This window comes from Onychostruthus taczanowskii, unplaced genomic scaffold (assembly GCF_017590055.1).
Source record: "Onychostruthus taczanowskii isolate IOZ18803 unplaced genomic scaffold, ASM1759005v1 scaffold29, whole genome shotgun sequence".
Lineage (NCBI taxonomy): Eukaryota > Metazoa > Chordata > Aves > Passeriformes > Passeridae > Onychostruthus > Onychostruthus taczanowskii.
In genome coordinates, this window is record NW_024500239.1 from 8,026,553 (window position 1) to 8,041,660 (window position 15,108).

The window sequence follows — 15,108 nt, forward strand, 5'->3', positions numbered from 1 at the left end:
TTGTCCAGATTGCTACTTCTGATAACTGAATACATTTGGAAAATTTGCCAGTCTTCTGCAACTGGCTTGGGATTTTTGGGTAGGTTTTTACTGGGTTAGTTTGGATTCCTCTCAAAAAATCCATTTAGAACTATGCTGCCTTTACCTTTGTAGGCTGCAAAATGCCAGAATTTCCTGCAAATTCAGCTACAGGCTTACTGTTTAAAGATAAGCTTGTTCTTCTGCGCTCTGGTGTAGTCTGTGGTCCATAGTCTGGTGATGTGGGCTATGAGAGGCATTTGGGTAGGACTGGTGTGTAGATAAGGATGGCAGGATTGAGCCTTTAATCAGGGTGATGGACTGATGAGCCCCGTGGGATGTGGCTGTTCAGAAGAAGCCATGTCCCCTCACAAAGTGAGGAGGAGGAGGAGGACGTGCAGGTAGAGCAGGGCTGGTGTGTGTGGAGGACAGAGTCTGTAGCATAGGGAGAAGACAAGGACGGGGAGAAAGGTCTCTGTGGCTCACTGAGCTCCAGGGCTGGTGGGGCACCTGTACCACGTTCTGTCTTTTGTCCCCTCTCCTCCTGCGCTTTGCTCTCCTCTGGCATCTTTGCCCTGAATGGCACAGCCTGTTTGGCTCTGAGGCAACCTGAGGAGAGCCTCTCTCCAGCCTGCTGTTCTTCAAAAACACAACTTCCTCAAATTCACCTTGATATTTACATGCTATGTCTTATCATTTCATCATCTAGAAGGAATTTTTCAGTGAGATTATTTTTCAACATGATCATGCCTCCCATAGGTTTCTTTTTTTTTTTTTTTTTTTTTTTTTTTTTTTTTGTTTAAAGTCCTTGTTGCTCTTGGCAGAGGGACATGGTGGAGTGATTGCAGTGTATGTTCAGACCTCTTGGAGATTAGAAGAGTGATTATTTCTCCAGTGCATTTATTTTTCAGGTTAAACTTAAAATACACCCAGACTGAAAGAAGTTTGCTTTAAAAGATACAGTGTGGTGTTTGAATAGTTCTGTGTAGCTTCCCAAATTGTATTTTCTTCTTTATTACTTACTGAAGAGTTTTCCCTTCTTGCCACTATAGATCATGCAATATGATTTTTAAAATCATATTTAATTGAGGAGAAATTGAAAAGAAATACATAGTTTGCTTGTTCTGTGTTGAAACCGGAATAATTTTCTATGTTTTTCTCTGTCTACACTGCACAGCATATTTGTATGTAAGAAGTGAATTTGCAATTACTTTTCCAGTGTGGTATCTTTTGAATTCTTTTTGTCTTAGTTTATTCTCCCCCCCAGTTTTCCTGTGTTGTTTGTTTTCAATTTCTCTTTATTAATTGTTTTCCAAGAGGCACAAAAGGTTCTTAGGAGGCTGTGTCTTTCCTTTGAGGACCTGTGGGCAGTCCTCAATACCTGGTCCTCTTCCAGAGTATGAGGGTGGGATGAAGAGAAGAGTAATATATATTTTAGAGTGCTCCTATGTTACACAGAGTGCTCTTTCGCTGTACTTCTGGGCATGCTTCATTGCAAGGCTAACTGAGGTCTTGCAGAAGTGGTGAGGGTGATGCAGCTGTGCAGCAGGGTACCTGCTGAGCTGTCAGCAGGGACAGGCTGCCACAGCCTCACTGGGAAAGCCATGGATGGTGATGGAAAAGATGTTGGGGCTCTGTGGTGAGAGCAAGTCACTTTGGTCAAATGTGCTTTCTCTGAAAGGAGACAATTCTGTCCAAGTTAGTTTTAAAAACCAAAGGAGTTTTGATGCCTAAATGTTTGAAATAGAGTAGATTCTGACAAGTACTTGCTTTAAGTGTGTAGGAAAGCTTGTTTTCTCTTTGGGGGCACCAGGGAATAAAACAAAGTTTGTTTTTATTTGTTCCCATGTGGGTCAAGTCAAAGAATCTAGTGAGGCAATGGTGCAGGAAGAAACCTTATAACTAAAATATTTGGCTGTGCAAAGACATTTATTTCTCAGCACACCACCCCTCCTGGTTTTGGGTCTTTGTTCATTTTTCTCTTCCATCTTGCTTTATATACCAAACTAATGTGTAAACAGTGATGATAAGTGTATTTTAGAGTGGCTGAAAATGCCTCATGGATACTGGCCAGCTGCTTCTTACATGAACTGCTGATTCCTAGTTCAAAAAAATTAACTGATTCTAATTCCTATGCCCCTTAGTGTATCACAGCTCCCCCAAGTAGCTGGATGGCATTTGGCATACACTGCAGTGCCACTGAGACACACACAATATTTTTAAAGACTATATATTAATTTGTGGTTTACATTCACTTGTGTTTTCTTATGGCTTGCCTCTCTGCTGTGGGGGTTTCTGTGCTGTGACAATCTGGGAGGAATCTGCAGGCTGGGTGTGACTCTGCTGTGGATTCTGTGTGATGAGCCAGTGCTATGGGACTGCAGGGTGACTTTGGACCAAAGCAGTGAAGGGGCTATTGGTTATCACCTGAAACACTGAAACACTTCCAGTAGCCTAAGGGTAGCTGGAGGTAGCTGCATTCCGTGTATGCTGATAGAGTATTATTTCAGAATACTTTAAAATTTGAAATTATTTCAAAATACAGCCTTTTTTAGTCAGCTGTGATCACATCACAGTCAGCTGTGATGCTAAAAGAAACAAAGATAACTATGGCAAAATTTTACTTCTCATGAAAGAGTGACTCGTGTTGTTTGATTTACTAATTGTCTTACATCCATTGTGCCATCTTCAAAGTTTAGTATTTAATCCCAAGGTAAGAATTATTAAGACAGAATGTTATTTTCTGTTGTTAGGATTCTTTACAGGTGTTTTTTCCCATATTTTCTATGTCCAGTCTTCTAAATTGAAGCTTTTTTCCAAAGTTGTAATTTTATTTACAACTTTTTGATGAACCAGCTTTGCTGTTCTGCAGAGAGACCCCTCTGGAAGAATTACTTCTAAGTAGCCACTCAGATGATATGAGGAGGGAGAAGTGAGTTGTTTGTATTTTTTACCAAAGCCAAAAATTGACCTCCATGTACTGTGTAAAGCATGCTCAGATTGGGCGAACACCCTTCATCCCCCTAGAAGTTTGTCTGTGGAATATCAGACTTGAAATTTTGTGAGTCTTACGTGTGTGCAGGAATTCAAATAATTCAAGTCTAAGAATACTTTATTCGAATTTCTGAGTCACAGATTGCAGTACATTGGGCAAGATTAACGAATAAAGACAAAAAAAATTCTCAGATTATTTTTGTGAAGACAGCAACACTTCCATTAAGTATTTTAGATTAATAAAATTATTCAGTAGTTTTTAAGTCTGACATTTTTCCCCCTCAGGCCTAATTTAATACAGGACTACGGGGATCTCCTCTGAGTGGCTAATACCCTTCTTATAAGTAATGCTTTCTTCATAGCCTCATTTTCATAACTAAGTTTCATTAATGAAAATGCTATAAATAATTAAAGTGAAATATGTCAAGACTAAGCCCAGGGAATCTGTGGCCAAGTAAACAAAGGGACTCTGAAGCTTTGGATCTACATGTACTTGGACTGCTGTGTACAGCATTCATGTCTAAGCTTGGCTCTTAAAGCTCTTTTGAACTTTCAGACAGGAAACACTGCAGAAAGTTGAGTTAAAATGGACCCTACATTTTAAAATAATAAAAAAAGTTGTTAGTATAAAAAATCAGCCTGCTAATAGAAGCAATATCCTCACTGGTGTAAGCTGTAGAAAATTAAGAATGTAGAAAACAATGTATAAAATACATGGAAAAAAATTGTTTCCAAAGCTTTATATTTTTTTTTCTGAAATGGTGTGGAACATTTCAGAAGAAGCTGTTGCTTGCATTAGCATAGAATAGTTCATCCTGGTGTTTCTTTTTATGATTTAATGACTTCTAGGTAAACTCTTTGATTATAAGACAGTATGGGTTGTTATTTGGCAATTTTAGGTTGTAAGTCAGATAAATAAGATTTTACTCTAAGTTTTTTCTTCCACTGATGGGCAATATAAATTTGCATTTTCTGTGTAGTGTGTTTGTACCTTCTCGTGCAGCCACAATTTGTGTGGCTGACATGCTTTATTCGGCCAGAAAGTTTCTTCTGAGACTGTGTCTGTTTGTTTTTAAATGACTAATTTTAAAGATTAGTTCAGATTCTGTAGTTTGTAAACTTCCTGCTCATATGGACTTCTGAATTTTAGATACCTGTTTTTTTTAATAATTAAAAAATGCTTCATTCAAGAAATGAAATTGCTTTTATAACTCATCCCTTAAATGTTATTGTCAGTTCTCTGAGGAAAAGGTAGTTTGAGTTTTATGCTGTTTGAGAACTCCCTGACATGCAAAATGGATATTAGATATGCAGAAAATCCAGCCCAAAAATGAATGTCTTGTAGCAAATAAGAGGGCTAGATTAAATTAAATGTAATGAAATTCTTCTGTAGCCCGTAACTGAGATGAGCATTGCGACAGTCTTGCTTTTTGTTTAGCTCCTGCTGGTGATGTGGTTAGACTGCTTATTTACTATTGAATAGGTGAATACAGTGAGAAATCTTAAAATTTGCAGCTGTAGATCTGTAGCTCTTTGTTGAGTCATAGATGTCAAGTGATGGATGTGGGAATATATGGTCTCATTAGTGCTCTGCATATTTTTAGCTACATTTTAAGAAGCTGATGTTTTCTTAATGTGGCAATAGATCAGTTCTCTTCATTAGAGAATGCTGTGTCCTTTGATCCTAGTCATGTGGTGTTTGTAGTCCTTAATGAGGATATGAGGGGGGGAAGATTTTGTTTTACAGTGTAGTAATTGGAAAAGAGATAGCCTATGTGCATTACGATCGTTGTTTTGTGCTGCATACAACGTGCTGGTGTGTTTCATCTTGCAGTAAGATACTGGCCCTTGCATTTATTCATGAAGAGATAAAAAAATATTTAAACTTTTATTGGTCTGCTCTGTTAATCAGAGTTTTTTCTTGTTTTGTTTGTTTGTTTACGGTTAAAATTCTGTTTCATTGAGGTGGATGGTGGTGTCATTTCCTATGTGTCATGTTGACATGAATCACTCACATTTGAGGTAATTTGATAGCTACATTATCACTTTGTTAGTTTGAGACTAAAATTTATACTTGGAGGGTCTTTTTAGTTCACTGTCCAGCAGGAAATAACTTCTAGTTTTCATGAGTGCTTTGTCAGGCTCTGCATTCTTGTTTGCTCTGTAATCAAAGTAGTGCGCGTCCTCAGCCTTTGCGCCTTTCTGTGCCTGCCACTTCAAGCACAGCCGAGCTGTCTGAGACACAAAGTAATGCAGTTGCCAGCAGCAATATGATACTTACTAAAATCTCTAGGAAAGTCTTTTATCTTTGGCAAGTAAGTATTTTACATGAAATTACACATGATGGTAAAGCCACAGATTTAAAGTGTAATAACCCCCACAAGAAATGTTTTCCTCATTTAAGGTGTATTTTTAGCCACTTCTGCCTGGTTTTAAAACAAAAAATATTTTTAAAGTTTACACTTTGTTCAAGACACTGATGTCAGTGTATGGAAATGAGTATTTGCTCTTTTATGGATTTTACTTTTTTAGTAATTATGCTTGTCATTGAAGTGTAGAATATCAACAAAAAGAGAAACTACTGCCTTTTGGTGCAATAGATTGTCATATGGTGTGCTTCTGAGTGCGGAGTGAGTGATGGAAGCCGTTGAATTCAAAACATGAACAGGTTTGAATATATTTAAGAATCTGTACATTTGTATGATTTTGTTCTTGTTTCAGGTGATCTATGCCTTCTGCTTACAAAGCACACAGAAATAAATTGGTGCTGTGGACTCTGTGGAGTGGCTGAAAGAAATGTTACCCTGAGAATGAAGCAATAGAACACCTCCCTGCAGAACCGTATGATTGAGAACGCGGTCCAGCCCTCCTCTGCTGCCGGACATGCTTTTGTCCTCCTGCCCCGCTTACCCCCTGTTGCTGTAATACAGATGGATCGTAGCAGAGAGGCAGAAATGGAGTTACGGAGATCTTCCAGCCCTGGCAAGCTAAGCAAGAATGACGTGGATGCTGACAAGACCATGTGCCACAGCTGTTGCATATGCGGTAAAAGTTTCCCTTTTCAGAGCTCCCTGTCGCAGCACATGAGGAAGCACACAGGTGAGAAGCCCTACAAATGCCCTTACTGTGATCACAGAGCTTCCCAAAAGGGCAACTTGAAGATTCACATCCGCAGTCACAGGACAGGCACTTTAAGTCAGGGGCACGAGGCAGAGATGGGAGAGGCACAGCTGGGGGAGATGGGCGTTTCGGAGGGCCTTGGCGGGTGCACCAGCCCCACTAAAAGCACGTCTGCCTGCAACAAGATCTTGAATGGTACCGCTCCGCTCGATAGCAGCAAGATCTTGTTGAGAAGCAGCAAGAAGGAGGTCACAGAGATGGCATCAGCAGAGGAGGATGACAAGCTGACCTCTTACCAGTGCACCTTCTGCAAAAACAAATTCGAAAGGAAGAAGGACCTGGAGCAGCACCTTCACCAGGTGCACAAACCATTCAAGTGCAGGTTGTGCAGCTACATGACCCTGAGGGAGGAGACGCTGTTAAACCACATAGAGAAAGACCATATAACAGCTCAGGTCCCCAATGGGGAGACCTACACCGAGAACTGCAAGAGCGAGCTGAATGTCGGCGAGTTCCCGTGTGAAGTCTGTGGTCAGACCTTTAGTCAAACCTGGTTCCTGAAAGCTCACATGAAAAAGCACAGGGGGTCATTTGATCACGGGTGCCATATTTGTGGCAGGAGATTCAAGGAGCCCTGGTTTCTCAAAAACCACATGAAGTCGCATGGCCCCAGGTCTGGCAGCAAAAACAAACCAAAAAATGATTTGGAGCTGATTGCCACTATCAATGACGTGATACAAGAGGAGACAATTGTGACCGGCCTATCTCTGTATGAAGTTTGCACCAAGTGTGGAAATCTGTTTACAAATATGGAAAGCCTGAAAGTGCATAACGCTGTTCACTACCGTGTGCAGCCGGGCAGCACCGGGGATAAAGCTGAGGGCTTGACTGATGGGAGCCTGAGCTCCTCGGTAACCAAGCAGTTTTTCTTGCAGTGTCTCAATCTACGGCCATCTGTGGGGCTGGATAGAGTTACGAGAGGACAGCCTGGGAAAAGAGTAGCTGAGCTGGATCCGGTCAGTAGCTACCAAGCTTGGCAGCTGGCCACCAAAGGAAAAGTAGTGGAGCCCTCAGAGTATGTGAAGTATGTGGGATGGGATGAGGCCCTGGCAGACGCAGACGTGACTTACGACAAGGATAAGAGGGAGTATATCCTTGTCAACCAGGAGAAGCGCAAGCGGGACCAGGACTCACCCAGCAACCCCAAGAAGAAGAGCTGCACCAGTGGGCGCCTGGAGAAAACTGGTAGTGTCCCAGCGGGGGAGAGCTGCCCGCTTGGCCCCGGGGATCTGGACTATCGCCCTGCCTCGCGGCAGAGCCGGCGGGCCACCCAGAACAAGTCCACGGAGTGCTTCGAGTGCGGGAAGATCTTCCGCACCTACCACCAAATGGTGCTGCACTCGCGGGTGCACCGCAAGGAGCGGAGGAGCTGCAGCGAGGGCGGGACAGCCGCCCAGCCGGACCGCTACGGCTCCAGCAGTGAGGAAGGGGACTCGGGGTCCGTCAGCGGGCCCAGCACTCCTGGCTCTGCATCTGCCCCGGAGGACTCAGCCACCTCTGGCTTGGGAGAGGAGGGGGCTGAGGAAAGCTCGGAGGAGGGAGCAGCCAATCCCTTGCTAGGTAAGATCTGTCCCAGCTTTGCCCTAGTAATTGTTGTTGGTCCCTGTGTCTCATGGTCTGGGACACAGCGATGACCAGAGGGAGAAATACGTGAAAGCATGTGAGTGAGAGGTCTTAGAGACTCCGTGTCTGCTGCTTGTCTGAGTGTGGCAGCTCCTTTCTGGTGCAGGTAATAAAAGTGAGATGACGTTTTTGTAATGTGCCAGTGAACTTGTATTTTGATGAAGGACACCTGAGAAGTATTTTAGTTGCCTATAGCAACACTGTAGGGTACTCAGGATAGCCCCCTGGATGTCTTGGGGGCTGTTTCTCCCCAATTCATGGGTGTCCTGTGCAGTGTTCTGCCTGCAGTGTACAAGTGTGGCCTGTGTAGCGTAGCCCCAAAGCACATAAACTTGTTAAAACACCAGCGTGAGAGGAGTCTCTCTCCTCTTCTCCGCTTCACTTCCTAAATTGTGTTTATAACTCCAAAGGCTATAATTAATCTCTCTGGATTAAAGCAGTCCTTTGAGCCCAATGCTACTAAATGGAACAAATTATTCTCCAAATAGCAGCAAAGTAAATATTTAAAAGAACACCATTAAGCACTTTCGTATCTTTTTTTTTAATCCTTTATTTTTGTTGTTCGCCATGCTTTGTTTATAATACCCTTTTAGAAATGTGAGATTAACCATTCTTTCCTTACTAGCTCTTCTGCTGGTTTTTGTTTGTTTTCTGTTTGGTGAACAAAAACGGTTTCCTCTCATTTTCATTCCTTTTGTTGTAAAGAACATAGTTATCTATAGAGTTAAACTCATTTTCCAGACCATCGTGGATGAAGTAATCTGCACCATTGTGGAAGAGAGTGGGTTTATTCAATTACCTTGCTCTTTCAGATATTATATAATGTTGCCTTTTCTCCTGGCTTCAGACCCCACAGCAACAAAGCAACATTTTCCAGAAATGTGAATTACTGTGTTTTTCATAAACTTTTGAAGCAGTGGTGGATATATTCAAATTAATCCATGAACACATTTTTTTTTTTTTTTTTTTTTTTTTTTGCTTTTTCACCTTTCCATAAAAAAACAAGTCCAGAAAGTCTAGTGACAAGCTAGATTCCTACAGATTCTTAAATATTTGCGGTATAATTACTTGTACATTTAAAAGACTCAGAATTTGGCTTTCCCATGTGCTCTTGGATTCTTGAACACTTAAATTTCTTTTTGGGTACATGCCTACTTTGTGTGCAAGTTCCAGCAGCTGCCACCTGAGATACTTTGGTACAGGTGACACAAGGTGTGGTGATAAAATTGCAGCTTTGTCTAGAGTTAGATGGGGCTGCCATGTTTCACCAGTGTAACGTACAGTGCTGCGATCAGAGCTGCTGTGATGGAAAACCATCTCTCTGGACATGGGCTAAAAACACTGCAACACTTCTTCCTATGATGTTCAAATAGGAAAACTGTTATTATATGCTCTCCATATTTTATTTCTAACAGGAGGAGTTGTCTCATATCTTTCCCTGTTCTGCTTCTTGCCTCAATTCAGGCTTTGAGCCCTTGCTGCAGGACTGAAAGGAGAGAGTTAGTCACACAGCACTTTGCTCTTTAATAGGAATTAAAGTTACTGGCTCAACTGATGCCAGCAACTGGAAACTCACTTCTTTGGGTACCAAACTGATCATTGTTTGCTTTAACTGTAAAGAAGCAGCAAACTGATGGGCCTGAATAAAGGCACGTTTTGGAAAAGGGATATATTTGCAATCATGGGCTGGGAGGGTGGCTGCTGCATTTTATATTTGCTAGCATCACAGCTGAAGAGCTAATCAAGTATTTAATTGGCTAATGAGAAATGTTTCAGTGCAAGAGAAATGTTGCCTATTACTAGAGGTTATTTAACTCAAATCACTGTCTTAACAAAGGGAACATTTTTTACAAATTATAGAGTTTTTTAATTTGAAAGAAGGTTTAAGGTTTTTTTGCTTATTTGTTTTGTTATGTATAAAAGGAGTTTTCATAGGTAAATGTTCAGGACTAAAATTTCCCAATTGTATACTCTTGGTATGGAGGTTTATTGGCACTGCCCTGGTATTGTGTTCTAAGGAACTGGAGTTCTTCTGTCCAGCAGCTGTAATATTAATTTTATTCTTTTTCAGATTCTGCTGTAACTCAAGAGTTTTTTTCCCCCCTCCCCTATGAACAATAACTTAAGGTATATGGAATATGGGCCAGATTGTGTCCTCATCTATGTGCCTGCAAAAATGAGGTGTTCTGGTGTGGCCTTGAAGCACATTTTGTCCTAGAACTGATGTAGTTTGCTATCCTTTGCTGCAGCTTTTTTTAGTTACTCTTCCAGGTGAAGATTTTCCATCAAGAATAGAACACCAGCCCCATGGACAGGCTTCCTCCCCAGTGGAGGCAGACAAGTAGGGCTCTCAGTTCCTGTTCCTGAAATTATTTCTACATCATTATTTTCACTCAGGCTGTAATCAGGAAAATCTTGTGCTACTCAAAAGGTTATACAATATCTGTTGGGTGGGGTTTTTTTAGTGTTTTTTTTTGTTTGTTTGTTTTTTTGTTTTTTTGGGGTTTTTTTTTTTTTTGTTTTTTTTTTTGTTTTTTTACTTTCCTATATTTATTCTCTGTTTCTCCCTTTCATGCATTGCTGTGTTATCCTGTGTCAGAAACGGCCCTTGAGACTGCCAAGTATTGAAGGCTGTGGCCTTGACTCAGCTGAAAGTATTTCTTTGTGAATTTAATTCTTAATAATCTGAGGAGTGCTGTTGACACACGGGGTCTTGCAGCAGGGAAGCTGGCAGGGCACCTCTGTGGTCACTTAGGGCCAGCAGGTGTAGGGGCTGAGGGTGGCAGGAACAGGGATTATTGACAGGGCTCACTGGGAGAAGAGCAAGAATTGGGGTTGAGAGGATCCGTGGCAGGCGCTCCTTTAAACAGGAATTTGCCCCTGCTGCCTTTGTCAGTAACATCATGATTTCTCAGGCGCTGGGGTGTAGTGTTGCAAACCCAGTTTATCAGCTGCTGGGCTAACTACAAAGTGTGCTTCATCTGGTTGGAGGGAGGGTAAATAGGAGTTTTGTAGAGCTACACATAGTGTACTGTGTGATACCTGTCATACAGAGATCATGCATGAAGTATTTGTGCTGTGTGTGACAGCTGTCTGGGAAGAGGTGGCTCAGAGCACTTTTGCTTCCTTGAGACCAGACTTTGGATGTTTTTGAGGTATTCCTGCCCCAGATGATTCTTCATTTTTATTTATCATTCAAGCCACTTGCAAAACTGTACCTGAATGGTCACCGAGTTGCATCCAAAGCTGTGTGATTCATCTGTAGATTGTTGCTCACCTCTTCCTCAATTTGAGGTTTTTGGCCGGGTTTTTATAATGATTTTCACTTTTCTCTGAAAAGAACCTCAGAGATATGACTGAGAGAGTAGTGAGGGATTATATTTGTGTTGATAAAAGTGAAAGGAAAACACTGTTTTTATAATCTTTTGTCTTCTCACCTAAAATGTAGTTTTAGATATATGAAAATAATTTACTGGTTAGTATTTTTAAGGCATGAGCCCCTTCATTGCCATGGTGGTTTTAGCAGTGAAGATGTTTGGGTTTGTTACATTAGGCTATATGTCAGTCCTGAAATGAAGAAGGAAGAATAATTTTTGAGGCTGTGACTGCTGTTGGCAGGTGGAAAGATGAGGAAAAGAAGTGAAAAGAATTTCAATACCTCTTGGTTCTTGGCAAGCATGGAGTAAAAGCACAGACCTGAGATAGTCCAGCCAGTGAGGAAGTGCCATACAGGTGGTACTTCTTCTTGCATGTATGTGTCAGTCTGGGTTGGAAGTAAATGTTAAAATTAATCTAGGAAGGAAAAACAAAGAAAATAAAGGAAAAAAAAAAGGAAAAGGACTGTTATATAGGAATAATGGAGAGGAATGCTGCTTCTAGCATGGCTGTGTCAAGGAAGGACATCAGGGAAAGGAGAGGATGTATCGCCTTGGAATGCTGCTTCCAGAGAAAACCAACCTGTGTATTCTATTTCCTTTATCTCCTGCCACTGCTGTCCCTTCTCTCTGCCTTTTTTCCCTTCTGTTGGACTCCTCTGATTTTCTGAAATGCTTTAAGGAGAGACTGTTTCACCTGTATTGCACACACGTTTGTACTGCACTGGGCAGTGCAGGAAGGGGCTGACTGCCAGGGAGGGCTCTTGTGCTGGGTGCTGTACCAGTACTGCTTTCAGCCCAAGAAGCTTGTGACCTGGCTGAGGTGGAAACAAGACTGTGCAGAATACAAATAAAAGTCAAAACAGTGAATACAGAACAGTGGTGTGTGCTTGGTTTACCTCAGGAATCACTGGCAGTGTGGTGGGACCTGCTTAGAACATGAGTACCGTGAAGGAGTGGGATGAGATGGGAGTAAGGTGCAGGGTGGAGAGAAAGGAGAATGGGGGAAGGCAGAGGGACCAGGGTGAAGGGAGCTGAGCCCCGTGATGAAGTTTCAGGGGGGATGGGGGCCTGAAGAGAGGTGTGCAGTGGCATTGGAGTTCAGACCCTCCAAAGCAGTGCCACCACTGGTGACTTGCACTGAAGCTGTAAAGGCTCATGATGTGCTGTGCTCAGGTGGGTCACTCCAAGAACATTGCCATGTGAAAACCAGAAGGTCTGGACCTCTTTCTTTGTGTTTGTTACATTTCAAAAAACTCTTAGAAGAGCATGGCCAGAGACTGATTTAGTATCTTTTTTTTAGTAAACTGAAGAAGAGACAGCTGCCTATGAATTGCTGACAGGTTATATAGTCTTGGGGATGTAACACATAACATTTTTCCCAGGCCTGTTACATGGAAATCCTATATATAAACTGCAGTGCTTGAATAGAAACATAACATTAGCAAGCTCTGAGGAAAAAGAGTAGGGGAGATTCATGAAGCATAAATTTGGGCTTTGTTTTGCTCAGATATGAATTATAATAAGTCCAGAAACTTGAACTTTATTGAAAAGTGCATCTTTTCAGAAGTATTTTGATGTAAAATCATTCAAAAGTAAAAGTTGTTTAGAATTGATTTTAATACTTTAGTAAAGCAGCAAGGCTGTAATTTTTGGGAGGAAAGCAACAATAGGAATAAAACAGCTAAGCAAATGAAATTATAAAAATAAAAATGTATAGTAATTCCAGAGAACAGAGCTAGTTCTAGTAAATGTTTTCTGTTGCTAGCATGAGTGTATGGAACAGCTGCCAGTGTCCAGTACCAGGACTTCATTGTTCTTACATGAAAAAGTGTTTCTCTGTGTGCAAGGGGAGGTCTCTCCACTATGTAAAAGTCAAACATTTTTATTAAATGTCTTGATTAATTATACTTCAGATGCTTCTCATGCCAGACTCTCACTTCCTGTAAATCCCACAATATCATGCTGCTAAGGACACGGCTCTTGGGGCGTTTTACACCAAATGATATCTTGTTCTATATGTACAGTCTTAAGTATGTTTAAGTTATTTAGCATATTTAGTTTGCTGAAGGAGCATATAACAAACTGGAGAATGTTTCAGTGCTGGACAACTGGTTACTATTGCCCCAGGCTTCCAAGAAATAAGGCTGTTTCAAGAAGGAACAGCGTCTCAGAACTGTGAAGATAAGAGTGTTACGCTGTTCACACGTTCGCCAGTTAATTTGGGCATTGCTGAGGGGTGGTTGTTGGAATATAAACCCTTTCAGCTTTATAAGTCAAACTCATTGACTCATTGTTTGGATTCTTAACTCCAGTGAGATCAGTGAAACTCTGGGACTTGAAATTACAAGCAAATTGATGCTTCGAATCAAAGGGGAAGTTGGGCAGAGGCAAAGACCCTGTGCTAGCAGTAAGAGATCCATTAGATGTCGGTTGGGGCTTAGCAGAATTCAGCTGTTCCTTAAAGCAAATTTCTACTAGGTCTGTTACCTAGTTTGTTACCTAGTTTGAACACATCTAATGCCATTTAGAAATGTCTCTTTCCTATCTGCCTTGCTGTAATGCAAGTCCAGTGTAATGGACTGTAATGACAGTTCAGTCATGATGGATGTTAGCAAAAGTGGTACTTTCTCATGATCTGAGAGTGGTACGTTCTCATGATCTGAGGTTTCTCTGCAAAACACTGCAGGTTGAACCACCATTTTTGACCAGTACCAGTGTATATCCATCTCCACAGCAGCACTTCATTACCTTTTTGCTCCCCTTTGGACTCCTGTCCTCAGGACTGCAGATGGTATCTCCTGCATGAGTATACACATTCCCATGGTGTTGCCCTCAGCAGTATTTTTTGATTCTATTTGTTTTTAACTGTGGGTTGATCCTCCTACTGAGGAGACAGAACAAAATAGAAATAATGCTGATTGTCCCAAGAAAATGGATAGCAGGAAGAATTCTAGCAGCCAGGAACAGTGCAGTGTGTACTGAGAGGAGAGGAAGAGAGAAAAGCCATGGGACATCTAAAAAGTGGTTGAAACCTCCCTTGCCAGGTGCACCTCACACACATGAAGTTGCTTGCCCCTTCTGTATTTTAGGATGGTGGTGGGAGCTATGCTTCAGCAAATCCATGCAGGAAGTGTTTGATTGGAACCAGGCAGCAATGCTTTGGCATAAAGCAGTCTGTACCCTTTAATGCTGTCCATTAACCTGACATCATACTGACTAAGGAACATGCAACAATTGCCCTGTAGGAATCTTAGGTAAATTCCACTGTGTTCCTGATTACCACACTTTGCTCTGCATTACCAAGGCCTGTTTTACTCAGTCCCATATAATGTGGGTGGTCAGCAAGAGTGTTAAACAGAAATTCAAGTTCCTCTTGAAATGAGGCATGGTGATGAGGAGCAGATAACACACAGTCAGATCAAGTCAGAATGAAGAATTGCCAGCTGAGCTTGGGATACTTCAGTAGATTAATGGCTTGTCGTGACAGAGATTGCCTTTATTGCTGCTCAGAAAGAATTTCTTAAGCAGCATTTTGAAGTTATTAGACCAACTGTAGCACTACTTTTATTCCTTGTAAACATTTCAGTGAGGGTGTTAAGTGCAGAAGAACTTTGTGCGCGTCAAAGATACTTTTGCTGTATTTAGCTTTAATTGTTAGTGTTCCTTTTTTGCAGGTTACCATATACAATTACAAGTGACAAAGTGAGATAGAAGTATTATTTAGGCAGTTTATTGTAGCTGTGCTTTTGTGATATAAGCGAAAACACAGCTCAGCTTGGAAGAAAAATTGTACAAGATGCTAAGAGAGAGATAGGTTTACCCAGGCTTCCACACTTACCATACACTAGCATTTAAAAAATATATATATTTCCAAGGTTGTGGAAAGGTCTTGGCCATCTTGGTTTCAGTTTGTGCA

The 15,108-nt window shown here is 41.4% G+C and overlaps 1 protein-coding gene across 3 annotated transcripts in view; it reads left to right on the forward strand.

Annotated features, from left to right (window-relative positions):
- The window catches only part of ZNF516 (zinc finger protein 516), a 101,449-nt gene that overhangs the window by 36,378 nt on the left and 49,963 nt on the right, over positions 1 to 15,108 (forward strand). For all 3 annotated transcript variants that reach the window (XM_041408146.1, XM_041408143.1, XM_041408144.1), the window contains exon 2: positions 5,734 to 7,752. In XM_041408146.1, coding sequence (XP_041264080.1) covers positions 5,856 to 7,752 — 1,897 coding nt within the window. In that variant the 5' untranslated portion in view covers positions 5,734 to 5,855. The remainder of the gene's footprint in view (positions 1 to 5,733; positions 7,753 to 15,108) is intronic.